Here is a 27,998-nt window from a genome sequence, read left to right as displayed (position 1 = left end):
TGTGCGGTGGCGCGACCAAACGCTTGTTCTCCACACCTCTTCACTTCATTACCTAGCCATAGAAACCATAACACACCAGTCCGCTCTTTACTATTCCACGGCACTGTTTCATATCTTACTCCAATGCCGAAACGCAAGTGCGCTCATGAGAAACCCCTGTCGCTGGCTTTGCTGCAATCTATGGTGCTTTTGCCATCTCCGTAGCCGTCGTCGTCGTCATCGCCACCGTCACCGTCACCGTCACCACCAACACAACACAGTTGTTGACGCCGCCGCGCCACTTTATCACAGTGTATGTGGTGAGCGCGAGTGAACAGGCAAGTAAGGCCAGTCAGTCATACATACGTACATACATACATACATACGTATAGCTCGTGAGTGGCGAGTGGCGACTTTCGAGTCAAGTCGATTTCAACCGAGCTGAAAGGTCGGCCGGTTGGCTAGTCGGTGAAGGAGAAGTGAGCAAAGCTAAAACTAACAAAGAAAGCCAAACGCGACAGAATGACAGAGCAGTAGCCGCATGAATGGTAAATGGTAGATGGTAAATGGACGGATGCGACTAATGTGAGTTTATTAGTTAGATGCACACGGACTGTCGCGTTGTGAGGACGTGCTTTCTTACAATAGTTTACGAGCAGCGTCATTGTTTTATATCTCTGCGTCAATTTGCATTAACGTCTGTTTCGCGGTTTATATCATACGCATACATACTTATATACGCTACCTATGCAGAAGTGTTGCCGATACGGTTGCAATTATTCTAATTTCAGATCGCACTAGGTTTTCGTCTCGAAAAAAACAATATTCACTTTACACGCAAAATAATCTTAAACCGCCAAAGTCTAGTGTCACATCGAAATTCGGGGATGAGAAAATAAACAGCTTGTATACGAAAGCCGGTACGAAACATAAGCGGGTGGCCATTTACCTGTATGGAAGAGTTTACTATTGTTACCATCATCGTGCACCGTTCACCCAACATAGTCCAGCTTAGTGTTAATTTTTCGCAGATCAAAAATCGTGTGTGATTCCGTCGCACAGAAGCTGCAGTCGAAAGAGTTAGTGCTACCAAGTGGCGACGGAGCGCGTGTCCACCCACAAAAACAACAAACAAGTTGCACACATGAATATATATGTACGTAGAAGCATATGAACCTGCACATACATTTATATATAAGTGGATAGACATGTCTATGGGAGAGTGTGGCGGAAAATAACATGTCACCCCTATCACATCGCATGTAACCAAGTGAGCGACGTCGTCGATTGCCAGCTGCTTATCCATTCCCGTCGCTAATTCAGTCGCGCTAGCTACTTCCACCAGCACAAAAGTCGACTCCACCAACGCCACCTCCATCGATACGGCCGCCGCCACAAACAACCTAACCAATAAACCAAAATCAAATTTTCAAATTGGCATCAAAGTGTAAAAACCGTTAGATAAAATTGAATTATCCCAATGTATGTGGCCACAGTCACTCACAGGACATCGGCGTGTACGGACGCACTCATACTCGCACTTGCACTCAGGAAGTGCAAAAGCGAAGGGCATATGATTTTATAGTATAGTTCTCTCCAACATTAAATCAGTGGCCGGTAACTGTTTTATTAACTCTCTCTCTCGCTCGCTTACAAGTGGTTCTATGAAGTTTTCTAATTGGAATCGAATTGTCGAATTGGACAAGGTGGAAACGGTAGAAATGTAATAAAATATGTAATAAGAACAACAACATACCAATCCCTAAAATACAATACAAACCCCTGTGTGCATATATGTATACACATGCATACATATATACGAGTACTAAATTATGTACGTAGTGAAAATAAAAATAAAAACAAACGAAAAAAAACAAAAAGAAAAACAAAAACAGAAACACATTTACCAAAGCTGCAAAAAAATCCACAAATTCTCGACATCTCCGGAATAAAAACTATTTAAGCAAAACAAAGATCGCTTGGTAATTATTTCTTAAAAAAAAAACAAGGTGTACAAGGTTCCTATCGTTAGTAAAAATAATGCATACAAATATTGCATATACCTGTAAAGTGTATGTTGATAGAATGAAAATATAAACGCTAAAGTTGTATTAAAAGCTGCATGAGATAAGAAATGTTTTAAGTAAATTTGTATGTATATTTCTATTTGCAAAATGTAAAAAGTGTTGATACGTGATTCTGAAATTCGAATAAGTAAACCAAATGTGGGAACTAAACGCTACACATACGGACGCGAATATTAGAACAAGAAATAATTAAAATAAACAAAATTTGTGAGCAAATATAGAGACTGATTCCTGAAATGCTATTTACATATCACTTTGTGTAAATGTGAATTACATTAATTTGGAACGAAAACGCTCGACGCAATTAGCAAATAGGAGCCGTGGACAAAGTGTATATTAATGTGGATAAACCCTGCGATAGGCTTCAACAGATCCTATTAATCGCCAACTTAGGAAAGATGAGAATTAAAATGCCCGCCGTCAGAATTGCACAAGGTGAGTGTCTAGGAAATTGCGAACTGCGTACACTTACGTACAAGTAATACATACGTATCTACATACGAACTTGTGCACGCCTAACTAAAACATATTACGAATTTATGCGCGAATGTAAAAGTAATAATATAGATAATCTATGACAGAGCACAAGTGGAGCGTTATGCCATCTAATTTTTTAATACACATAATCAAGTGTTTGCGTCGGTTCTTTTGATAAATTTCGATATAAACTTGCTGAAGTTGGGAAACAAAATACTAATCTTTACTTAATTTCCTTATACATAGGTATGTTGGATGGTTTAAATATGGTTTATGAAGTATAAAAATTAAATAAATATTGAGTTAAAAGTTAATAAATAATAAAAGTAAAATAATAAAAAGTAAATAAATAATAATAAATAAATATTAAGCGTGTGTGGTATACATACAATGTGCATTCCAAAGTAAACAAGACAAGTATTTTTAAAAATAAATGTATCTATTAGCAATTTCGATGGAAAACTAAATCTTTCATTGATATCTTGTCAAAGTCTATGTAATATAAATCAATGCAAAGGCAGTTATTCCGTAAGATGTGGCAGTGCGGTGGCGATAGCGTTACAAAAATTAGCATCGAACAAAGGGCTAAAATTAACCTTTTTTGAGACTCGATACAACTTTTACCGGAACGTTAAGTTTCTGATGATGACTATTTTTTCCGTGATAGAGTTCACAAGAGTCAAGTGCGATTTAATAGCGGTTGTTAGGGTATACATAAATAATGAGTGACATTCGAGAAGTATGTCATCGATAGATATTGGAAACTATTTTTTTATTAAAAATATTTTTTATTTGTCGAAAATTTTGTGTTTGTAGAAGCCAGCGTAGAAGCGTATTAACATCTTCCCGACTTCCCGAACGACGATTCAATACACTCATTCGACATACAAACATACATATGCACTTTTAGATACTGCTGTATTAAATTGGGAACTGTTTTGAATAAAATTAGTAGGTTTTGGCATCAAAAAATTTGTTTTGGTAGTCTTATTTGGAAATAGTCATTTTACGCTATTAACCGCAAGGAACTATTGTATAAAAACTAGGTTGCGATTATTATACACACATAATATATTTATTATTTATAGCACCGAAGGCCCAAGCAGCTAGTGTGCTCTTTTTTTAAGTTAGTGTAATATTTTATATTATTCTAATAAATAATAATAATAATAAATTATTTATACATCTAATTAAATCATTTTTACGAAAAAATCAGAGAAACTTTGCCGAAAATTTTACCACTAGGTCATCATTGTTAATGATTTAAGTTATAAAGCGATAAGATTTCGCAAAAAGCAATTGCTATAGGATAATTGTCAAAATACAATAAATGTTATCAGTTATTTACTTAAGTATTTAATAGTTCATATGTACATGTTGACTTATTTATCGTCATGGTTGAAATTCATTCACACCCAGTTGCCTGTAAATACATACATACATACATCTGTATACACACTCTTTGTCAAACGGCGAAACTGGCCGTCAAGGGCCCAAAAAATCAAACGAAAAATCAGAACTGTAAATTAATAAAATATTAAATACAATGCTACACACAAACCTTTAAAGGATAGCTATCATAATATGAAACACTTTTAATCGTAATTTTATTAGGTGCAAGTTCGAAAAGATATACACGTATACAGACATATATACAATAGTATTTCAAGTCTTAATTTCTAATCACTGAGCATAGCCATCAAATGCTTTTGATTTATTAGCTTTCACTTGTGCTAGGGAGCGCCCGACTTATACATCTACGCCTTATAAAGAAAAAAAAAATTGGTTAAAATTGAAATAGTTCCACAAAATAAGGTCCAAAAATTGTGGGATCAAACGCAACTGCTAGCGATTATCTTTGACGCAAGTGAATTTATTTTATATGGAGCCGGCCGCCCTGACGAATGGGCTGGTGCGTGACTGCCATTCGGTAGCGTCGGGTTCGAAATCCGTTGCCGTGTAACAACCAACGAAGGATGTAAAAAGGCTGATTAATTATCGGATTTTAAATTGAAATAAAACAACGAAAATTCATATTGATTGGGCAATATTTATTATTTTTGTATATAACCATTCACGACACTTTTTTTTTTAAGATAATCCCTTTCAATTGTTGGCTGCAACAATTCGGCCATCTGTAAACATCAATTTTGAATGACTCACTGGATGACTTCGGTCGGTACTACGAGAATAAGTTTAGTAATGTTGGCTTTCAATGCCTCAATCGAAGTTGGTTTATCCACAAAGCATTTAGACTTTATATACCCCCACAAGTAAAAGTCCAAAGTTGTGATATCACACAATCTTCGTGGCCAATCCACTGATCCGAGACGAGAGATAAATGAGCAACGACGACACATTAAATCCACTGTTTCACGGACTGTATGGCAAGTAGCGCCGTCTTGTTGGAACCAATTATTGTGGAGATCACGGGCTTCAATTTCCGGCATTGCGGCATCAAAAACTCGTTTATCGATATCGAGTCGATATCGTTCGTCATTCACTGTTACATTGGGCCAGCATAGTCTTTTAACAAATATAGACCAATGACTCCTCCAGCCCATAGGGCGCACCAAATGATTGTTTCCAATGGATGCAACGGCTGTTCTTGAATTTCTTCGGGTTGCTCTGAGGCCCAAATACTGCAATTTTTCTTATTGACGTAGACATTAAGCTAAAAATTGGCCCCATCACTGAACACCATACGTCAGACGATGAACACTTTTCACAGAGCGTCGATTTTCGTAATAAAATTGTACGATTTGTAAACGTTGTTGAGACGTAGGTTTTTCCATGATGAAATCTCAATGAATGCTGAAAAAATTATGCTTTTAGTTTGACAGTAGTCAGGCGCGATCTGTCAAAAAAACCCTATCGGAAAAGAGTACCTCCAATCTGATCACCATTTAAAAACAAAGATGAATGGTAAACTATAGTATTAAAAAAATTTTACTAGTCTTCTTAAGCAATTAAAATCTTATACACATAAATTATATGTTTATTACACATATAGGGCCTCTGAAGTTCGAGTATATCTTTTAAATTTAAATTAAATACATATTTTGAATGAGTGGAAAAGTATAAACAAAATAAGAACAAGTGATTGCAGATCAAGAGTGATCAACAAAATATTGAAGTTAAAAACTTTAAAATTAAATAGAAAACGTGATATTTATACTAATTTTACCACTGCGTTGCAACTGCACTCGAGTGACGAGTTCTAATTCTTAGAATATGTTGACCATTGCTGATGGTATGCGTTGGGTCAACGTCATATTGTGCGATCGAGATTTCGATTCCAATGGTCGACTTCTTTATGATCGTTGACACATCTACATGTGGGCGGTTAGTGCAATTTGAATTTCCTGCTGATTTATTGTAGAAAAACATAGCTACCTGCAGACGGTCAGAAAGTTTTTTAGTGCATTCTAAACTTACTAAGTTTGAGTTAACTATTGATAGTTTCCAAATATTCCCACGAGCTCACTTACAGATGTCAATTTTTTTGATAAAATTTTCTAACACATTTAGGTACCATTGCGGCTCCGCAATTTCGCTTCAAACGTTATCTCTCAAAACTTCAATTATATTATGCATAATAAGCTCTGTTCACAGACCCCGAGACATTAATCATTGTTATATAGCTGTTGAGTGAAATCGAACTCGCTTTAGTAAATTGTAAAATTTCTACATATCCTCTGTCCCATGAGACTTCATCGAACTAAGAAAATAATATATCAAAACAAAACACTGTTTCAAAAGAGACCCGAAATTCAAGGTCCTTGTACATGCTCAGAACACACCAGATAAAAATGAAAAAATGCTAATACAACAAAAATCAATATAACACTAAAACATTTTATACACATACGGACAAACTTCTATAACTCGAATCAGCATTATCCAATAAAAATGTTCGACTAATGAGATTTCGAAAGCCTACTACACAAACATCATCATCCATCCCATTTATTTATTTTGCTTCATTTCATTTCTCAACATAACATACAAAAAAGTGTCCACTCGTTTCATTGTAATGCCAAATTCTAATTTTTATAATTTTAAGGTATTTAGTACCTCCTTCTTTCTTTCTTCTTCTTCTTAATTTTGTTCGTCGAGAGGACTTTACTACTCAGTTGCCTACTTAGTCCAAATGTTGGCAAGAGAGATTCTACGTTGGATTTTAAGGCTGACATTGTTATCGGTGTTAACGCTGGTTCCTAAATATACGAAGTCTTTTACAACCTCGAAATTATAACTGTCAACAGGGACGTGGGTGCCGATACGCGAGTTCGTCGACTTTTTGTTTGAAGACAGGAGGTACTTCGTTTTGTCTTCGTTCACCACCAGACCCATTCGCTTTGCTTCTTTATCAAGTTTGGGGAAAGCAAAACCAACAGCGCGGTTGTTAAGGCCGATGATGTCAATATCATCGTCATACGCCACCAATTGGGTACGATCCTCTCCAACATCCGGTTAAAGAAGTCACACGACAGCGAGTCACCCTGTCTGAAACCTCGTTTGGTATCAAACGGCTCGGAGAGGTCCTTCCCAATTCTGACGGTGCTGTTGGTGTTGAACAACGTCATCTTGCAAAGCCGTATTAGTTTTGGGGGACACCAAATTCAGACATCGCGGCATACAGATAACTCCTTTTCGTACTGTCGAATGCAGGTTTGAAATCGACGAAAAGATGGTGTGTGTCGATTCTCCTTCGTGAGTCTTTTCCAAGATTTGGCGTATTGTAAATATTTGGTCGATGGTAGACTTCCCAGGTCTAAATCCACACTGATGAGGTCCAATCAGTTGGTTGACGGTGGGCTTCAGCCTTTCCCACAATACGTTCGCTAGAACTTTATAGGTGCGGTAATTGGTACAGATTGCAGGATCGCCCTTCTTGTGGATTTGCCAGAGCACACTTAAATTCCAATCGACAGGCATGCTTTCATCCGACCATATTTTGCATAGAAGCTGATGCATGGTAACTTACCAGATCCTCGCCACCATGTTTGAATAGCTCAGCCGGCAATCCGTCGGCCCCCGCGGCTTTGCTGCTCTTTAGCCGCGTTATCGTTATTCTTAACTCGTCATGGTCGGGTAGCGGAACGACAATTCCGTCGTCAACGATTGGGGTATCGTGTTCTTCATATTCTCTGTGACATGCGCAGCTATCACTGTTTAGCAGGTTCGAGAAGTGTTCCTTCCATAATTAAAGATTGCTGTGGATGTCAGTCACCAATTCGCTGTCTTTGTTTTTACAGGAAAACGCCCCGGTCTTAAAACCTTCTGTAAGCCGCCGAACTTTCTGGTAGGATTTTCGGGCGTTGTTCCTGTTGGCCAGCATCTCAAGCTCCTCACACTCACGTATTTCGGCCTCTTGTTTCTTCTTTGGGATAATCCCACATGGCTCGGGTTGCGCCCGATCACAGCGTGGCTCTATAGGTGGGATCCTTTCTTTCTGCCGCAGCATGACATTCCTCGTCGGAACAACTGTTTTTTCGGGCTCGCCGGAATCCGATTTCTACTTCGGCAGCGGTACGTAGGGAACGAGAAATGTTTTCCATTGTTCGTGCAAGCCGGTTTGTTGGGCAGTACTCTCTGAGAGCAGGAATGTGAGTCGAGTGGCGAATATTCTGGCTGTCTGTTGTGATTGCAGCTTTTCGATGTCGAACATTCGTTTTTTGCTGCACAGAAGCGTGTGCGCAGTTTGGCTGCAACAAGGTAATGATCCGAGTCGATGTTGGGTCCTCGGATTGTACGTACGTCTAATACACTAGAAGCGTGTCTTCCATCTATCACAACATGATCGATTTGGTTTCGCGTTTTTCGATCAGGAGACAGCCAGGTAGCTTGGTGTATATTTTTATGCTGGAATCTGGTGCTGCATACTACCATGTTTCGGGCCCCGGCGAAGTCGATCAGCCTCTGTCCGTTACCGGCTGTTTCGTTGTGCAGGCTGAATTTTCCGACTGTGGGACCAAAAATTCTCTCCTTGCCCACCCTGGCGTTGAAGTGGCCAAGCACAATTTATAGGAACGTTCCAAGTGCTCATAGAAGGAATCGTTGGTCGCATCGTCCTTCTCTTCCGTCGGGGCGTGGGCGCAAATTAGAGAGATGTTAAAAAAACGGGCTTTGATGCGGATTATTGCAAGACGCTCGTCCACCGGAGTGAACGACAGTAGTTGGCGACGAAGTCTCTCTCCCACAACAAATCCGACACCGAATTTGCGTTCCTTTATATCACGCTCCTTTCTTGCCTTCCATCGCATTTCTTGAATGGCAGTGATGTCAGCCTTTACTCTCACGAGGACATCAACCAACCGGGAAGAGGCACCTTTCCCATGTAGGGACCGGATATTCCAAGTGCATGCCCTCAAATCATATTTCTTATTGCGTTTGCAGAGTCGTCATCAGTGAAGGTAGTTCTCATCCGAGGCTTTGTAAGTTTTTTCATTGGGGGGGATTTTTAAGTGGCGGGTCCCAAACCGAGCGCACAACCAGCTATTCTGGAATGCTTTGCTTTCTCACATTAGCTCACTCGCGAACGGGTGTTCGGAAGCTATCCAGGGGATACGTGGGCTGATTCTCTTGTGAGCTGCTTGAACCATATGCAGAAGAGTCGTCTTGGCCACTCCCAAGTGAATGGCGGTCAGTAACTTTCCCCACTTGCGTGGACTTCTACACATGGAACCTGGAACTCTTTCTTGGGTATCCTTTAATATCAATTACAACTTGAAGTCTACATGGCATGGAGTCAATCAATTTTTTGTGTATTCTGGACTAATTTGATTCGACTCTTCAAGTATCCCATTTTTAAGATCAGATTTGTTCTGTATATCATATTTTTTTATATTCGACTTCAAAGATCGTAGATGAGTTTGAGTTATGGAATTCGAGATATAGAGAACTCGAATTATGGAAGTTCGACTGTATATGGTATTCAACAAAGTAAAAACGAAATATATTGTGAGAAAAACATAGCGGCAATTGTGCAAACATCCTAGTAAAAAAAATTGATAACAACTAAGAGTATTTGTTTATAATACTCAACGGCCATTGATTTTTATGGAATACCCATTTCCCTCATATAACTCGCAAACTTAATGATCGAAAGAAATATGTGTGTATGTATATAAATACCTTACACAAATACCAATAAATATGATGAATGCATTTTTTTCTAATTAGAAATACTGAAAATGAGGTATGTTTTGCAACCGAAGTGCAAACTCTCTGTAGAAATTAATTACGTCGTTTCATTTAAAATAGTAACAGTTATAAAGTACTGGGTCCGGCACTCAAAGTTCAAACCGCTCGCGCAGCTGATGCACATACTGAAAAATTATCTCAAAGTCAAACCTCACAAGATCCAAAAAGCGCATGATCTCATACCAAAGCAGCAACAAGTCAGACCTGGGAAAGCGAAGGACCTGCTTCGCTGGGCCGAAAGCGGTCAATTTCCGAACATTGTGTTTTCTGACGATACAATTTTTCAAATTGCGCAATTCGTAAACTCTCAAAACGATAGGGTTTATTTTACCGACTGTTCATACCAGAATTTGAGTCATCGATAGCCCACCAGGGGGCAGCACCCGCCATAGGTAATAGTTTGGTCAGCTTTAACCACAGATAGGCGCTCCCCAATCGTTTTCATCGAGCTTGGCGTCAAGGTAAATGCGAAATATTATCGGGAAAGTACTCGGGAGGTTACTTTGAAGCCATGGGCAGACAATGAACGCTTCAACAGGACGCGGCACCGTCTCACAAAGCTCGAGTGAACCAAAAAAGGCGAAAAACAACGTTCCAACTTCATAACGTCCACACAATGGCTCTCAAATTCACCAGACACGAATCCCATGGATTATTCTCTTTGAGTCATTTTGGAGAGCAAGGTCCGAACTAAAAGATTCACCCGTCTCGAGGCGCTGAAAAAATCCGTTGTCCGTGAGTGGGCCAAAATACCTGTAAGTCACATTCGGACAGCTCGCGATTCGTTTCTGGACCGTCTCAAGGCCATAGTCAAGGCAAAAAGTGGTCATATCGAGCAAAAGTAAATTGATTCTTAAATTTGTATTATTTTCACACATTTTTTACTTTGAATTGAATAAAAGTAATTTCCCAAACTAAATTTACGGCCTCGAGTGCCGGACCCTGTAAAACAAATTATATAAAATGTTTAAAGAAATATTCTGGAAAATCAATATGGTAATACTTAATTGATATGAAAGGTGAAAGTATTTGGTTTTTACGTTCTTACCATAATATTTACAAATTTACGTAATTATAATTACATTGAAGATTCTTTTTATCAAACTTTAATTGATCGATAGACTTTAAAGCCATCGATGGTTTTAAAATCTCCACGTCATCGATGGCATATTTGATGCCAAAACTCACTCTATTGCTCAGATGTGAAATATGTACATATGAGTAAGCTAATTTAAATAAATTTAAATTATATGCACACCCTTTAGATGTTTTCCACAAATGGAGGAATCTACAGCTTTATGCTACCTCCGAACAGCTGAGGGTGCTTTTTTATGTGTAGCTTTTTCATGTTAGAAATACACCTAGAGATTTCCATTGTCTACCGAGGAGCGATCGCCATTTTCGTGCTCGAGGTTTCGGACATCTGCACTTCCGAATGGTAATCACGCTCGAATCTCCGAAATCTCGAGCACAAAACACTAAAAATGAAATAATACGTTGTTTCTAATAGCGGTCGTCTCTAGGCAAACCTCCGAGTGTGTTTTTGCCAAGAAAAAGCTCCTCACAAAAACCATTTGCCGTTCGGAGTTGGCTTAAAATTGTATGTCCCCCATTTGTGGAACAACATCAAGACACACGCCACTAGTAGGAGGAATGTAAGTGTATATATACATATATATAAAATGAGCGCAAGTATATAAATTTTGGTCCTATTATTTATTATTACTACAAAAAATGTTAGTAGCTTTGAGAAGTTTTCATAACACTTTTTCTCATGTTTTAAAAAAAATTTGTTATGTATGGGTATACACATATGTACATACATATATTTTATATCTCTATGTACAATATGTGTATGGGTATGTAAGTCAGTTAATTAGCTAGAAATCTCTTATGTTTTCTTCAAAGGTTATATTTATTATTAATCACAATTCCTTTCTGTATACTTTTATTTATGTTCATTCGAAATCAATCAACAAAGCGAAATTGATGTAGTAGTTCATGTCGAAATGTAAAGATATCTCCCAAACTGAGTCAATATATATCAAAAAGTGATGGACCTTATACACATGCATACATTTGTAGGTGTAAGTGAAAAGCTTTTCGAAGAACTACGTATTTGGAACTCAATTATTTTGTTCTCTTATTAAATCTTGTATTCTACTCGCACTTGTCCACTTAATTGAACGCGCTATCAGGTTGTGTTATTTTTTGATTGCTTTTGTACATTTCTATTTGTCACCCAAAAAGAACTGTTAACATGACTGAAGGAGCACTGGGGCAATAACAACTTCCAAAATTAACACTTCGAATAGATAAAGTACCTAAAATATTTCCGTCACATCAAAGAAAATAAATCTCACACAAGGGTTAATTTACATGTATTGCTTATTCTGGGGCGCAGTGTTTACAAAATGTAACGAGGGAGATCTTTCTTAAGAGAAATTTGAAGCTACTCACCCAGCTTTCGTTGCCGTCTTATTGGTATGATGAGTGCGTGAATACGTGTGAAATGAGCGGGCAGAATTCTACGGCCGAGTCCCTCGTAACGTGCCAGCCGAAGTTTTTCGCACAATTTTGTTTTTCACCATAGCTGATGGCGGAACCTAGTAATCTTTCATCCTTGATTCAGGCCCATAGTGAGTTTCAAACTCGGACCCTACCGATTGGTAGTCATATGAAAACCCATTCGGCTACGGCGTAAATCATTAGCTTGGTACAGATTAATTCAAAATTGCACTTGGCATTTGTAGAAAACTATTTTCGAAAAAAACTTTGACACTTCAACATTAATAAATCAATATGTTTTTATTTTGTACGTTTTTCTAGGTATTTGCTGATATCTCAGAGAGCAAGCTGAAAATTATCAGCAGGTTGCCTAATTGGTTGCCCTAAACGTAACTTTGGCATCTTCTGGAGGGAGTACCTTCTAGCTGTGAATACCCTTGTTTACTTTGCCTCGATTTACAACAGTTTCACAATTGCCGCTCCATTTGCCATGCTTGCCACCTCTTTAGTTGATTACTTCGCAGGTGGTTGTTTTTGACAGAGACCAAAATTATGTGTGATACCCTATATATTACTATGCTATGTCATATTAGTGCATTATAGGTTTGAGTACTTTAAGCTTTTAGCAAATTAGAAAATCTTCAGCTTCACAATAATCATAATATCTATTGAGTTTTCTTCCTTCAGGCGCGTGTATTACACGTCCTATTGCATCTACAACTATTGAAATTCTATTATAGTTTAATTGTTACATACCAGCGAAAGCCTGTGATGGTTCGGAGCCTTTATAGGTATTACACCTTTAAATAAATTCACTGGACATAAATCACTTACAAATTTAAACTTAATTTTCAATCGAAATATATCCAATTAGTTTATGAAAATCAAAAGTGGATAAAATAATACGGAAACAAAGCAACAATTGTGTATACTCGTATTTATTAACCAAGTTTTGTTCGGTATTAACTTTCCAGTAACACGAAAATTTTATAAAAACATAATATTTGTTAAAATCACAGAATAAATTATTCTAACTGCATACTTATACATACATATATCTTTAGCCTGTACAAAGTACTATTACTGGGTGGATTAGACGTAAAGCTGTACCCAGCACTCGCGAATTTTATCAGCCAGCTTCAACTAATAGGCCAAAAATCACCGACGCCCACAATAATATTATGTTTAAAAATACTTTCATACAGAAATAAACCAGTAAATATTAATTTAATATATTATATTTAGAATAGATTACAAAAGAAAATTTAAAAAAGTTCGAATATAGTGCAATTGCGTGCAATTTGTAACTGAGAAGTAAGTATTTTTTAAAATAAGAATGGTATTTCAAAATGAAAGAATTTTCGAAAAAATACTGTATCTCTTTTATTACTCTTGCAACTCTTACACTCCGCCAGTGAGTTTAGTTGCTAGCACCTACAAAACACCTAATATTTATTTACTTCTTGGTCTCCATTTGAAAATTTAAACATATTTAGCCTATACGTGAATTGGTTATTGGTAAAACAATTATCGCAGATTCAAAGCAATTGGTAAATAATCATTTTTAAAATTCAGATGACACAGCCAAGGTTTCAATAATGTTTCGCAAAATGTGTAACAGTAGCATTTCGATTCGAGCTCGGTATTGTTACATGTGCTACACTCTTTTGAAGATGTGACTAGTCCATTGGAGTTGCGCCATATTTGGTAATCAACTTTGCCATTTACAAAATTTCTTGTTTCATATCATATAGATATCATATCAAACAACTGTATTAAAAACTTCTTAGGCATTAGAAACTATTAATGGCAAGGAAATAAGGCCATAGGGAGGTAAGATTTGCTCGCAAGCCTCCTTCTTGTTGTTGCAGTTATTGTGAAAAATTCTGCTACGAGTATATTGATTTGCAGTCACTTAAATGACTTTAAATTCGGTTATTGTTACAACTACATCTGCCGAATTTATAAGGCTCCCAATTCATACAGGTAAGGTTAAAGCATATACTCGTAAATCTTGCATATGGAAATTTGGAACTTTAATTTATAAGGTTTTCACTGTACTTTGAACTAAGTTTTGATAATAAATTAACGAAAAATCTTTAGCATGAAAAAGATTGCGAATATTTTAAACAGTTGAAGTGACTTAATTATGTGAGCAGAAGTGAATTTCGCTATAAACCAGAAAATAGTAGTAACTAATAAATATGTTCATTTATGTAAATGATCGTTACCATACGAACTAAGCTTTTTAATTGTTTTTTGTTTATATAATTGCCCTAGTTTGTCACCGATCCTCTAAATCAAATTCGTAACAGGCACGTATTTATATTTGTGCGCATGCAATTGCGCCCAATAAAAATACACCTTGCAAAGGACATGCATGCAGGTGTGTACATTTGTATAGATAGGTACGTATATCAGAGCACAAACATGTATACATACGTATGTGTATGCCAAGCACAAACTACAAATTTAATTTGATTATCGACCAAACGGTGGTCATTAGCATGTTGGCAATATTTTGAGTCCTGAAAATTTATTTCCATTCAATACGGATATCACCATGGTAACTTGGCGGTTTATTGATTAAGAATAACACTGCGCAAAGCCGCAAGGATAAAACGGCAATGATAGGATTGTAGGTATTGACCCAAGGTTGCTTTGGAAATTGCCAACAGCTGGAAAACATTCTAATTGTTTGTAAAAAATAACAACACTACTCTTAACAACCAAAGCAATTGTACAATAAACTGCAGAGGATGCAAAGTGCTCTAACCACACGCTCTAACATACACAAATATGATACATACACACACGCATGTACTAGTATAGATTCATCTCCACTATGCCGAAAGCATTCTGGCTTGCTAAATATGTACGTGCATGTGTGTGCAAATATGAAAATTCAAACAATCATACGCATATACATATATTTGTATTTTCATAGGTATTGTGCGATAAATAATAAAACGTAATTATAAAAAGATATGCCTGTCTGAAACGCGCACAAACCATACACTACGCACCAAATGCGGATTCAACTGGCTGCCGAGAGTCACCAAACCAAGTCAACAGCTAGCCGAGTAAAATAATTTGGCGGACTGACTCTGACGGCTACATGCGAGCACAAATGGACAAAACAAAATAATTATGTACGATAAATGGGAAAAGTCACTACAAAAAACTCACCAGGAGAGACATTTTCAATTTTTTCTGCTAAAAAATATAAAGAGTTTATTTGAACAAAAAACTCGTACGAGTTCCAATATGTCCATATTTTCAAAGACATACATACATATATGGGCATGTATGTACGTATGTTTGTGTATGTTATATGTATTTTACGTAGTACATACGAATATGCACACAGTTTGATATGACGATGCAATAATGGGCTAGGATGACATCCATTCGTCGCCTGCCCTTCACCGCTCGTCGCCGTCCACAACGCTCCCAATGGTGGTGGCAATGGTGGCTGCTTCTGCTTCTGGCAGCATAATCAGCCACAATAGCGCAAAGGGAATTACTTCCGCTGCGGCGACGCGATGGCTCGCTGGGCTGCCAACCCAGCAGCAAGTCAACAACTGTATTTGCGAGTGTTAGGATGCGATTGTTTTATACTTCCCTTTGTTTTAAGCTTCCCTTTTGTTTAAGTTTAGTATGTGTTTTTAGGTGTGCATTCGAGTACAATATACTATATATATTTTTTATTACTTTATTTTGAGCTGCAGCGATGAGTTAACACATATCCCATACGTGCAAAACTGCATAGAAATATCTGCTAATCCTCGCAAACTAAGACCAGCGTAAATGTAAATGTAAATAAGAGAAAATAATATGCATGAATATCTGCGTGCGTATTGTGACTAAAGTCCTGTCAAATCTTAAATTTTGTTAGTAACATATAGTATGCCTACAATACATTTGAAATAAAATCTGAACCGTAAAAGATCAACTTCTTATAGAAATAGTGTGCATTTTCATTCGTCTGCTGTACCCGGATGCCTTTGTGCTCGTCGTACTGACAGAAAAACTAGGGTTTGAGCTTCGTTACAAGCATAAATCGTAGACAAGTTTTTACTAATAACTCGGTCCGCACTGACAAACCTCTGCCCTTCGGATGCGCAGTTTGGTGCTGTTTATAATAAGTTTCAGAGAGATACCTTCTTCCATTCATCTTGAAAAACGGCTAAACAACGGAAACCACCCAATAAATTATTATTTCCGATTTGACAAAAATAGCACTCATATCCGAATGTGTACATACACACATATCAATCCGTGTTTATAAGAGTTTTCAAATAGGAGCAAAAATGCTTTAACTGACTATCAAACATTCGATATTTACTTATGAAAATTTACTCTAGTGTAATCATTTTTGTTTGGCATCTTTAGCTTTAATGATATTTCCAAAATACGATTATATACCTCAATATATTTAGATATAAGTATGTAGTAATTATGAATGCGAGCAAGTGAACCATAACATAAAAGCAAAGGATAAACTTGCAGTATAGACCTTGACAACAACTTAATTCGTATTATATACTCCTTTTCAACCTTATATCTTAACTATTTGTTCGGTTGAATGTACCTACCTATGTATATGCACAGAAATGTATGTACAAGAAAAACAGAATCGTGAACTTGCGTAAAGAGTTTATTCGCGAATTCTTTTAGTGTCGCAATTTTCACTTTCAACTGGAAATATTTTCCCACCCCATCAACGCTTTGTTGCGAGGCGCTTTGGGAAGTGAGGTGTTTGAAAACTACCAATTCACTTACATACACACACAAGTATATAATAACTCTGTATATGTGAATGCACTGTAAAAATTGAAGAGTACATAATAACACGCTGAGACGCGGTTGCAAGCTTTTTGAATGAGAAGCAAGTAGTAGAAGCAACATAGTCATATTTCGGTGAATGGCCCAACAAAGGGGTAGGTTGATGAAATACTCGTCGCCTCTCGCAGGAGAATGAAATGAGGTTGGCAAAAATAGATATGAAGGTGTGAAAGTTTGAAGCAAGAATTCTTAAAGAGCACTAACACATGCATACCTATATATGTACATTTGTATTGAGCAACAATGTTGAAACCTTAAAAGCACCAATGTTTTATCAGCGGCTCAACTGCAAATAAGATATAGGTGCAGAGCGACCGAAAGCAAAATTCTTAAATATTCGCATGTATCGTATTATCAGAAATGTTATAACCGGCGAATATTATTAACAAATATTGTTACCGCTTATTGTAGACGCAAATATGATGCACTGGTAACGCTATCAACAGAGTGGAGGCTGTGATGAAAATGTTGTTTCATACGATATTAGTAAGTTCGTGGCGAAATGCTGTTGTTTCAAATTTTGAGGGTCACTATTGCTAGTTTGGTATGCAATTTACGCGAAATGGGCTACGAACAAAATTTAAAATTTTAACAGACTTATCATTTGGAAAATGTAGATTTTATTTGAACCTTTTCTACAGTCAAACTTGATGACTTTTAAATATATATTGTATGTATATTTGGCACTAACACCCGTTGTTTTGAGTTTGAGGAGCCTACAGTTTTATGCCGATTCCGAACGGAATATGGCGTTCTCTGACAAGCTTTTTCATGGCAAAAATACACTCATTTCGAATCTTCGGAATGTATTTCTGCCATGAAAAGGCTCATAGAAAACCATCAGCCGTTGAGCGAAACAACCTATTTTAAGACTATTTCTATGAAAGCCACTGTCTGTTATACGAGTATTGTTGTTATATTTGGAGGTTGGATTTGGACTTAAAAAGATCAGTGAACCCTTCCATATCTAAGAATAATCTTGTTAAGGGACTCAGAATGTATCATAACATATTGGGACGTCGTAAAACCATTATATTATATTTTATAAAAGTATAAAAATTTTCTCGTTGGCTTGTACTGAGAGGAATTTAATAAATTCAACAGTGTATAATATTTTTATGTATGTACGTGTTATAATTGCTCAGCGATTTCTGTTCTTTTCATTTGTGCTTACACATGTGCTGCGTAATGCAAAAATTTCTTTTGCAGATAAAGTTTTAAGAGCTGATTTTTCACAAAAAGTTAACGCTTGAGTCCCAAGCAGAGCAAACGCTGTGTGGAGGTTTTATATCGAGAAAATCCAGTCCATTCCGAACATTGTGGAAAACTGATGGAGTGTCAACGATTGTTGTATTCGAGCGCTCAGATTTGCTAAAATTAGTACATTATACACCTTCTTTCAACTTAAATAGTGCATTTTAAAATAGGTATAATAATACTACAATATTGCAATAAGACACTACAAAATAAATTTTTTTATTGGTGTTAGTATTTCTCTAAAATACGTGGATCTATTCGTGCTCATTTAGAGAATGGGAATTATGGCATGCACAGAAGCAAAATTTGCCATTAAGAAATTACATATTTATTTCTCAGATCATTTTTTAATGAAACCCATTTTAATTTTTATTATTATTTTGTAAAACTCTGTCAATAAAATACGTGAAGGGAGCTAAAAGAAACGCAAAATAGCACACTCTTTAAACCTTAATTTTTGAGAATGTATTTAGCTAAGTACATTTCTCTTGTTTGCATTCATGAATGTGAATATATAATTTTAATATGTATCTCGTTTTATTAAAAAAACTAAACTAAACTAACAATAATTCGTAAAATATTACTAATAATTAAGATTTTGTTAATAATTTTCATTCGTAATTTTATCATATAAATAAATTTATACCAATTTTCTTGGTAGTAAATGGATTAAAAACTGAATGGATTTCAATAAAACGTTTTTTAGTTTATTCCAGAGACATCTGGGGCTTACAAAAACAGGCTATACTCAGTTTATATTCAGAATGCTTGAGAGTTACGTACACGACAACAAATATTTTTGCAAAACCAGTGCCACCTAGGCAGTCAATGAGTAAGAAATTTATCCCGCACATTCCGCGGGGCTATATGTATATGGTCCTGGCGTTGATTTAAGAACTAGCAGTTTCTCCTATATCACTTGCTCCTGTATTACCAACCCCGTCACACATAGATGGGGAAAACGTTAAACATTATTTTCAAGAAACATTTTTGAATACAAATTTTTTGCTTCAAAGATTTTCTTAAACTTACTATTAATGTTGGAACCCTGACAAATGCAAAAACCGCTTATTGCAAATGAAATTTCCGTAGCATTTCTTTTTTATTTATACTTATACTCAGAAGCAGTTGATGCTTTTAAAGTTTAATGAGAACAATAAGGTATAATGTTGGATGTTGATTATTTATTTATTTATTTATTTACTTCAGTCTACAGAAATTGTCTTACAGAATAATTCACTTAATTAAATATGCTGTTTACCATAGCTTAAATTAATTAATTTATTTATTTATCAAGCTTAAATTTTACAATATTATCATTAAAGTTGATTAGAATAATTGTTACACAATCGCGCAGATCGTACAAGAGGTTCATTCATTAAAAGCACAATTAGTGGTATTATTAGAATTGTTGAATAAACGATTAATTCTTAGACTATAAAAAGAAATATGGCTTTGAAATTGGCTTAATAACTCCTTACAATCGATATTACCATTAATGATAGATATTATAGACAAATATTATTGAGAAGTATATACGCCTATCCTGTAATGACTGTAAGCCAAGTACAAGCGGTTTACGGCGACTTATATAAGGGGCAGAATAATCTTGCCGGTCCATTTTAAACAACGCCATTTTTGTGAAAATCTTTTGTGCCTTTTCGATTTTCCTCGAATGAACCTCATAATATGGGTTCCATATTAGTGAACAGTACTCAATGCGAGATCGTACTAAGGTAACATAGAGAGATTTCAACGTTTGAGGGTCTTTAAAATCAATGGAATTTCTTCTGATGAAACCAACCATTGCAAATGCTTTAGATATCACATAATCAATATGTTTAGTGAATGAAAGTTTAGTATCAAAAATAATACCAAGATCTTTCATTTCCCACTTCCTACTTACCACCTACCACCTACAATTATTTAATTTGTAGTTAACAGAAAAGTAATTTGGTATTCTTTTATATATTTTAAAATGCGTTATTATTTCTTGTTTTATTTTATTTAAAATTGTAAATTTATTAAATTATTGCTATAATGTTCTAATCTAAAGCATCATACTAAATTTTATGTAATAAAAAATCGCCTCCTGATGGAGTAGTATTGTACATAGATATATTCATCTTCAGCTATAGCAGATTCTTCTTTACGAGCGTTGCTATTGATATTTCTGGCCTAAGGCGTGGCTGCTGTCAGGTGCCATCTAACGTTTCCATTGGCATATTTCACCATAAACGCACTCAGAACTTGTTGATGTGTGAGCGGTATTAGCGTTCTTTATGATAGATTTAAAAATTCATTTCGGCAATTCACAACTTCTTACGTGGATTGACAAGTCCAGAATCCATCGATGAACTAAAATCATTATACGGCGAGCAAGTACCATCCTTTAGCACTGTGAAAAACTAACAATTAATTTACTCGTGATCACTATTCGCTCACCGACGAATTCCGTGAAAGTCGTTCCAAATCAGATGTTGTTTAAGGAAAAAATCACTGCTGTACGGGTATTGATTGAGCAAGATTGTCAGGTCACATATCGTAAGATTGAGGCATCCTTAAGCTTTAGTACGAAAAGCATCAATAAGATTTTGAGCGTTCGAGTTGTAGTATTCGCGTTGGATCCCACACAATTTAAAAAATATCCTAACAAAGTGACTGGAAAAAGAGTTTCTGTTTGGATATTCTCTTTAGACTTTTAACAAACTTTAATACTTTGACGATTTCGATCCCATTTGGGATCATTTTTAAGAGGGAAATGCACTTTTTAATTTTTCTATTGATGTTAGCACAAAATGCATACAGTTTTAAGCATAGCATTTGGGTCTTAGGCATGAAAGTGAGTTTATATAGACCAGAGACTTAGTAGTACTTCGGAATTTACTTTCTTAGAGAAAAAATGTGTTAGCGGGTTGTGTTATTAAAATTTATTTAGCATTTTGTACGGGACAGGTAGGCCTAAGCCGAAATTGTGCCGCGACGATAATTTCCATTTCCTCGAAGCTTTGGCATTTTCACAACGACAAGTGTGCTTTGATCTTGTTATGGTGAGAGCACAAAAAACACAAGATATAAATATGTAGAACTAAACAAATTTCTGGTCAATTGATAGATTTGCAATATTGATAGATAAGCAAATATCCGAATTTTTTTATAGAAAATATAGCTCAAAAATGTAAAGTTTGCTAAATAAAGTTTTAGCTTTTCATAATTCAGAAATAAAGGTTTTTTAATTGATAATTAAAAAACGCAAGTAGATGAATAGTTACTTTGGAAGCCACCTTGTGCTCATCTTCAGACCTGATTCCGTCCTTGAAGGCCATAGTAAAGATACATAATAAAATAAAACTCTCATTATTATCTTTATATAATAAAAGCCCGCCGTAGCCGAATGGGTTGGTGCGCGACTACCATTCGGAATTCACAGAGAGAACGTCGGTTCGAATCTCGGTGAAAACACAAAAATTAAGAAAAACACTTTTCTAATAGCGGTCGCCCCTCGGCAGGCAATGGCAAACCTCCGAGTGTATTTCTGCCATGAAAAAGCTCCTCATAAAAAATATTATATTTGCCGTTCGGAGTCGGCTTGAAACTGTAGGTCCCTCCATTTGTGTACATCATGGTGCACACCACAAATAGGAGGAGGAGCTCGGTCAAACACCCAAAAAGGGTGTATGCGCCAATTATATATATATTTATATATAATAAAAGTTCTTTGCCGAAAAGTAGGGCTCACGATATTAAACATTTGAAAATTATTTCGAGAAATTAAAAGACGGCTAATCGAGAGATTAATATGAGATTTACTTGTAACTGTAATAAAATATTTAAAATAATCTAATACCGCCTGCCTACCCGACGCAAATAACGTATATGGTGTATCTATATATATTTTTTTTGCAACAACACGATTCGATTCAAATCATTGGATATGTTATTTAAAATTGATAAAATCGGAACCTTACACATGAAATTATAAATTAGAATTTGAATTGAGACAGTGAGGTCAATTATAAAAAGAATATACAGCAGCAACGTGCAGTCATAGTTACTTAAATACACATCTATGTATTTGTAAATATATCTGTATAAAATATGTATGCAGGAATTGGACTAAAAAGTGCAAAATCGAAAAGTAAAACCAAAAAACAAAAGCACGATCCAAAAGATTTAAAATCCAACCCACGCATAAACTTTGGAGATGGTCCCGCAATCAGTCTTCAGCACGCGTTGGAAGTCCGGCCGAGCCCGTGGCAGATTCAACCGTAAGTTTGCTTGTTGCTGAAGATAATCATAGCGTCACATTTTCCGAGGACAAGAGAAAGACGTAGGCAGGAAGCAGAGCTGGTTGGTGGTGATCACTTGCAGTTCGTTTGCACGGTGATCGTTCAATAGAGCACAGCACAAACAGACGTACATTTAACTAGTACGTTTGTCGTACCTACCTCTACCTACTTGTACTCGTCGTTGTAGAAGCGAGTATGTAGCGTGACACGCGCGCCGCGCTAAGACTAGCCCTTTGTCAGGCCAAAAAAAGGAGGGCCTCAGCATCAATGATGAGGCAAACCCAGATCGGTGTGGCAACGCAATACTTGGGTATGTGCAATGTTTGTGGCATTTTGTGCGCTTTGTATTGTTATGTTCACTGCGTTTGCTGGTTTGTTGTGTAGGTGTGGGTGCGGCCGGATGGACGGCAAAATCTCATTTCATAATTATTCATTTAAAATAAGACGCAGTATGAAAATAAATCAATCAAGAATGGGCACAAATTCATGCATACTTACATACCTACATATGTATGTATGTACATTTACAAAGTTATTAAATAAACATGAATAACTACAAATCGATAGCACAACTTAAATGCTAAAGTAATATGTTAATACTGAATTGCCAATGGTATCTTCACTTTGCTTATAAATCGCTTAACATCTAATGGATTGTGAAGAGGTTAGTTGTTTTGAAAAACGGATATTTCCGATTCCTAAGTCTTTTTTAAGCGGTTTTCTGGCGTGATCTAAGAAAAAATGCAAACTATTTTCCATCACTCAAATGGATTCTTAAATATATCCACAATTTGTGTTTACCAAGATTTTTTGTAATTTTAATTCATTAACACATTAGTTTTGCAATACTTTGCATGAGTGCAAGGATTGCCACAATTTGCAAGGTCTTGTATCCCAAAACAATATACAAGCAAACAGATATTTGCAATATTGGCAAAGTATGCAGCAATCCCAACAGACCCTTGCATTTTTACTGGTTGTGAATTGTATATTAGCATAACAAGGACGATTTCTGCCAGTAGTTTTTTGTTATTATTAGCTGCTTTCGCTTAGCCAACTCCTAGCGAGTAGTGAATAAACCAAAAAATCTAACTTGAATCGAAGATTGCGTTTGATTTGGCAGCACTGCACTGCGAAACTCACTCCAACTGACCTACAGTTAGTAACTGAAGTGAGTATACACCGGACACGTTTTCAATTTTCCCCAATTGATTCCTTCAAACAGCCTAAGTTATAACAAAATTGTGTTTTATTTACATGAATGATCAATTTAATCCAAATAATGACAAAATTTTAAAAAGGAACAAAATGATAGCCTTTTATATTAAACTTTATAAAAATTCATGTCTCAAAAGTAAGTATACAGTTCATCATACATATTATTAGTTTGTGAAATCAAAAACATAATTAAAATCCAGTCCTAGTATTTGGTAGGATAACCATTAGACTTTACAATCGCTTTAAGTCGTGATGGCATTTATTTCACCAAGTTTTCAGTTACAGCTGGTGGTATTTTATTCCATTCCTCTTGAAGGACGTTTTTCAGTTGTTCCTTATTTCTAATCGGATGTACATATAATATTTGACGCATTAAATGTTCCCATAAATGTTCGATTAGGTTGGTATCCGGGGACTGTGGTGGTGTTTCCAGCTGTTTTCGCATGTTGTATAACAGCCACTCTCGTACAATGTTGGATGTGTGCTTGGGGTCATTATACTGCTGGAAGATAAACGTTCCTCCAAGGCCCAATTTCGGACGCCCACAACGCTCTTTATTAGTGGTGCTTCCCGCACTTTTATATTAATTCACAATGTTTTGAACTGTAGTAAAACTCCTATCTATCAAACGACCGATTATTCGCAATGATTTATGGTCCTTGTTCCTATTTTGTAATCAGTTTTTTTAAATCATCAGAAAGCTCTTTTCCTCTTGGTGTCATTACTAAAAATGTGGCAAAAATTAATACAAAACGTACATCTCTAATTTTTTATATTCACTTTAATTATTTCCTTTTAAAGCTTTAACTTTTTTAATCAATGCGTAAAAATAAATGTTATGCTAACTGCACAATCGTAAGTAAAGCATGGATAACGGTACCTAAAATTTACAGCTAAATTAAGGCGCATATCAAAGCTTATCCCAGTACACAATTACCATGTGTAAAATATTTTGATTACATATTAAGGAAAGCGTTAGCGTCAAACAATTCCATAAATCAGGCTCCTTTATACTTATTTATGTTACTAACTGTAAATCCATTTGACAGTATAATCAATTATTATTCTTATAATTTGAAAACACTAAACTAATCGCAGTTCTCGCACAACCCTTTTGACTAATGTCAGTTACGTAAAATGGGCACTTTTAAAGGCGGTTTTTGGTGCAATGAGAATACAGGGTCCGGCACCAGAAGTGTAACCAACTTCAGACAGCTCGCGTAGGTCACGGGCATGATGCCCGTGCATCAGCTGTCAGTTAGTTGGCTAACTGACAGTCCAGAGTGTTGTTAACAAGCGCGCGGAAGCACTTTGCCGAGAGTAAACGTGAAAGAAGAAAATCAGTAGTGAATTTCAAACGTAATAGTGTGATTGCATTATATTTGCGATTGTTCGTGAGTAAAAATAAAGTAATTAAAGTTTTTTGCTTATCGCACCATTACTCGTTACAATGATACGGGTAGCATCGCGAAACGTCATGGAGGTGGTCATCAAAAGACTGCAACGTCACATGAAATGGTTCAAAAAGTGACGAAGCGACTTGAGCGAAATCCCCGACAAGTGCCAATCAAATGGCGAAAGAACTGAAAATATCTGACCGTAGCAACCGCCACATACTAAAAAATGATCTCAAAGTCAAGTCTCACAAGATCCAAAAGACGCATAATCTCACACCAAATTAGCAACAAGTCAGACCCGAGAGAGCGAAGGAGTTGCTTCGCTGGGCTGAAAGCGGTCAATTTCCGAACATTGTGTTTCCTGACGATACAATTTTTCAAATTGAGCAATTCGTCAACTCTCAAAACGATACGGTTAATTTGACCGACCGTTCATACCAGAATTTGAGTCATCGATTGGCCACCAGGAGGCAGCACCCGCCACAGTTAATTATTTGGGCCACTGTAACCGCAGATGCACGCTCTTCAATCGTTTTCATCGAGCCTGGCATCAAAGTAAATGCGAAATATTATCGGGAAGATATTCTGAACAGACAAGCATTTCGGTGGTAGACCATAGACGTTTCAACAGGACGCGGTACCGTCTCACAAAGCTCGAGTGAACCAAGAATGGCTAAAAAACAACGTTCCGAACTTTATAACGACTACACAATGGCTCTGAAATTCACCAGACGCGAATCACATGGATTATTCTCTTTGGGTCATTTTGGAGAGCAAGGTCCGAACTAAAAGATTCACCAGTTTCGAGGCGCTGAAAAAGCCATTGTGCGCGAGTGGGCCAAAATACCTGTAAGTCACATTCGGACAGCTTGCGATTCGTTTCCAGACCGTCTCAAGGTCATAGTCAAGGCAAAAGGTGGTCATATCGAGCAAAAGTAAATTGATTCTTAATTTTACATTATTTTCACACAGTTTTTACTTTGAATCGAATAAAAGTAATTTTCCAAACTAAATTTATGGCCTTTTTAATTGGTTACACCTCGGGTACCGGACCTTGTACTAACTATATTAGTTAGTTTCAATTGATTCAATTCAATTTCTCAGACTTGAACTTCTCAGACATTAAGCCATGGCATATGGTTTTTTATGAGTAGCTTTTTCATGACAGCATTACACTCGGAGGTTTGCCATTGTCTACCGAGGGGCGACCGCTATTAGAAAAAACGTCTTTTACCGTTTGGTGCCCAGGGTTTCGAGCCCGGGCACTACGAAAGCTAATCACGCACAACCCCTGCGGCTAAGGCAGCAATCCCCGCCTCAGAGATTAAGCAAATACAGATATGTACATATATGTACGTATATAAAAAGAAACTATTTATAGTTATAGCCACGCCTGACAAACAAAACATTCTGAAAAACCCATTCATAAGACAGTCCGAGTTATACTTATTTTAGTAAGAGAAAGAAACCAGTGCCAATTACAAGAGAAACAATGCTGATGCTACGGCCTACTGAACCACAGATCACGGCAGGTGGTTATGAATATATATGTAATATTAATAACTTTTTATTGACCTGAAATGAACGATTGCAGTATAAATAAATGAAAATTGCCGTGTAAATATATGAAAAACTGATGCAAATAAGTAATCAATACTAAAGGTGACATAACCAACTACTAATTTAAGTTTACACCAGCATTACGAAGTAATAGTGGGCACTTTCTGTGTTGAGTTTTTGTTTACCATAAGTAGTAACTTATACAAATCATCAATGAAGAGTATTAGCTATATAAAAATCGAATGCCTTTTTCCTTAATGTAATTATACCATCCTTTCAAAAAAGGATATGCTACCAAACCATTCAGCTACGGTGGCCGCACAACTGCTTTTAATAAAAATTGACGCATAACAGAGAAGTTTGTGTTCTGATTTACTTGGGAACAAAGTGAATAATTAAAAAATTCGTATTGAATGCTACTAACCTTTATACTATATACTCGTATAGAGAGCGGTAGAGAACCAAAACTAGAAGTTTAGAATTTTTTATTTCGTCGTTTACAGTACTTAGTCGAGTATAAGGTTACCCACATTTTAGAGAAAATACAAATAAAAAATAAATAAATAATTGGCGCGTACACTTCTGTTAGGTGTTTGGCCGAGCTCCTCCTCCTATTTGTGGTGTGCGTTTTTGATGTTGTTCCACAAATGGAGGGACCTACAGTTTCAAGCCGACTCCGAACGGCAAGAAACGGCAAGAGAAAATACAAATACAAAAAACAAAAGAGAGAAGTACTTTCATAAAAAAATTTATTTCATTAGATCGTCTAAATATATTTATTTTGCTATGAGTGGATAAGGCTTGATGCTAAGACCTTCCGGTGAGCAAATCTTATTTTTGGCACAAATGTCGGTTACGCGGTTTTGCGCTCAAAAGTTACCTATGAAAATTCCAGATTGCTTGTTTTGGAAACTGAAAATCAATCCATTATCAAATCTTTCCCTTTCTTTTCAAGTCGAGTATGCAGAATTTTCAAATGCTCTCTTAAGGGGTTATACGCAGTTATGAAGCAAATAAAAGACGGGTTGTCAAGGATTTATCCTGATGAAACTTCAGAATATTTTAATTTGAAAATTTTTGGCGGTTATAAAAGCATCCTTCAAGAACGTAACAAAATTTTTTATTTATGAAAATGTTGATTATAGAGCGCCCTGCAGGCGATTTCTGGA

General features: G+C 36.3%; 1 protein-coding gene across 1 annotated transcript in view; it reads left to right on the top strand.

Annotated features, from left to right (window-relative positions):
• The first annotated feature begins 534 nt into the window (after nt 1-534).
• Nucleotides 535-27,998, top strand: part of LOC128858605 (B-cell lymphoma/leukemia 11B) — a 111,499-nt gene continuing 84,035 nt past the window's right edge. Inside the window, exon 1 of the mRNA XM_054095011.1 lies at nt 535-2,501. Coding sequence (XP_053950986.1) covers nt 2,465-2,501 — 37 coding nt within the window. The 5' untranslated portion in view covers nt 535-2,464. The remainder of the gene's footprint in view (nt 2,502-27,998) is intronic.

This window comes from Anastrepha ludens, chromosome 3 (assembly GCF_028408465.1).
Source record: "Anastrepha ludens isolate Willacy chromosome 3, idAnaLude1.1, whole genome shotgun sequence".
NCBI lineage: Eukaryota > Metazoa > Arthropoda > Insecta > Diptera > Tephritidae > Anastrepha > Anastrepha ludens.
Note: the sequence above shows the minus strand (reverse complement) of the source record. Positions and strands in the feature narration are given on the sequence as shown.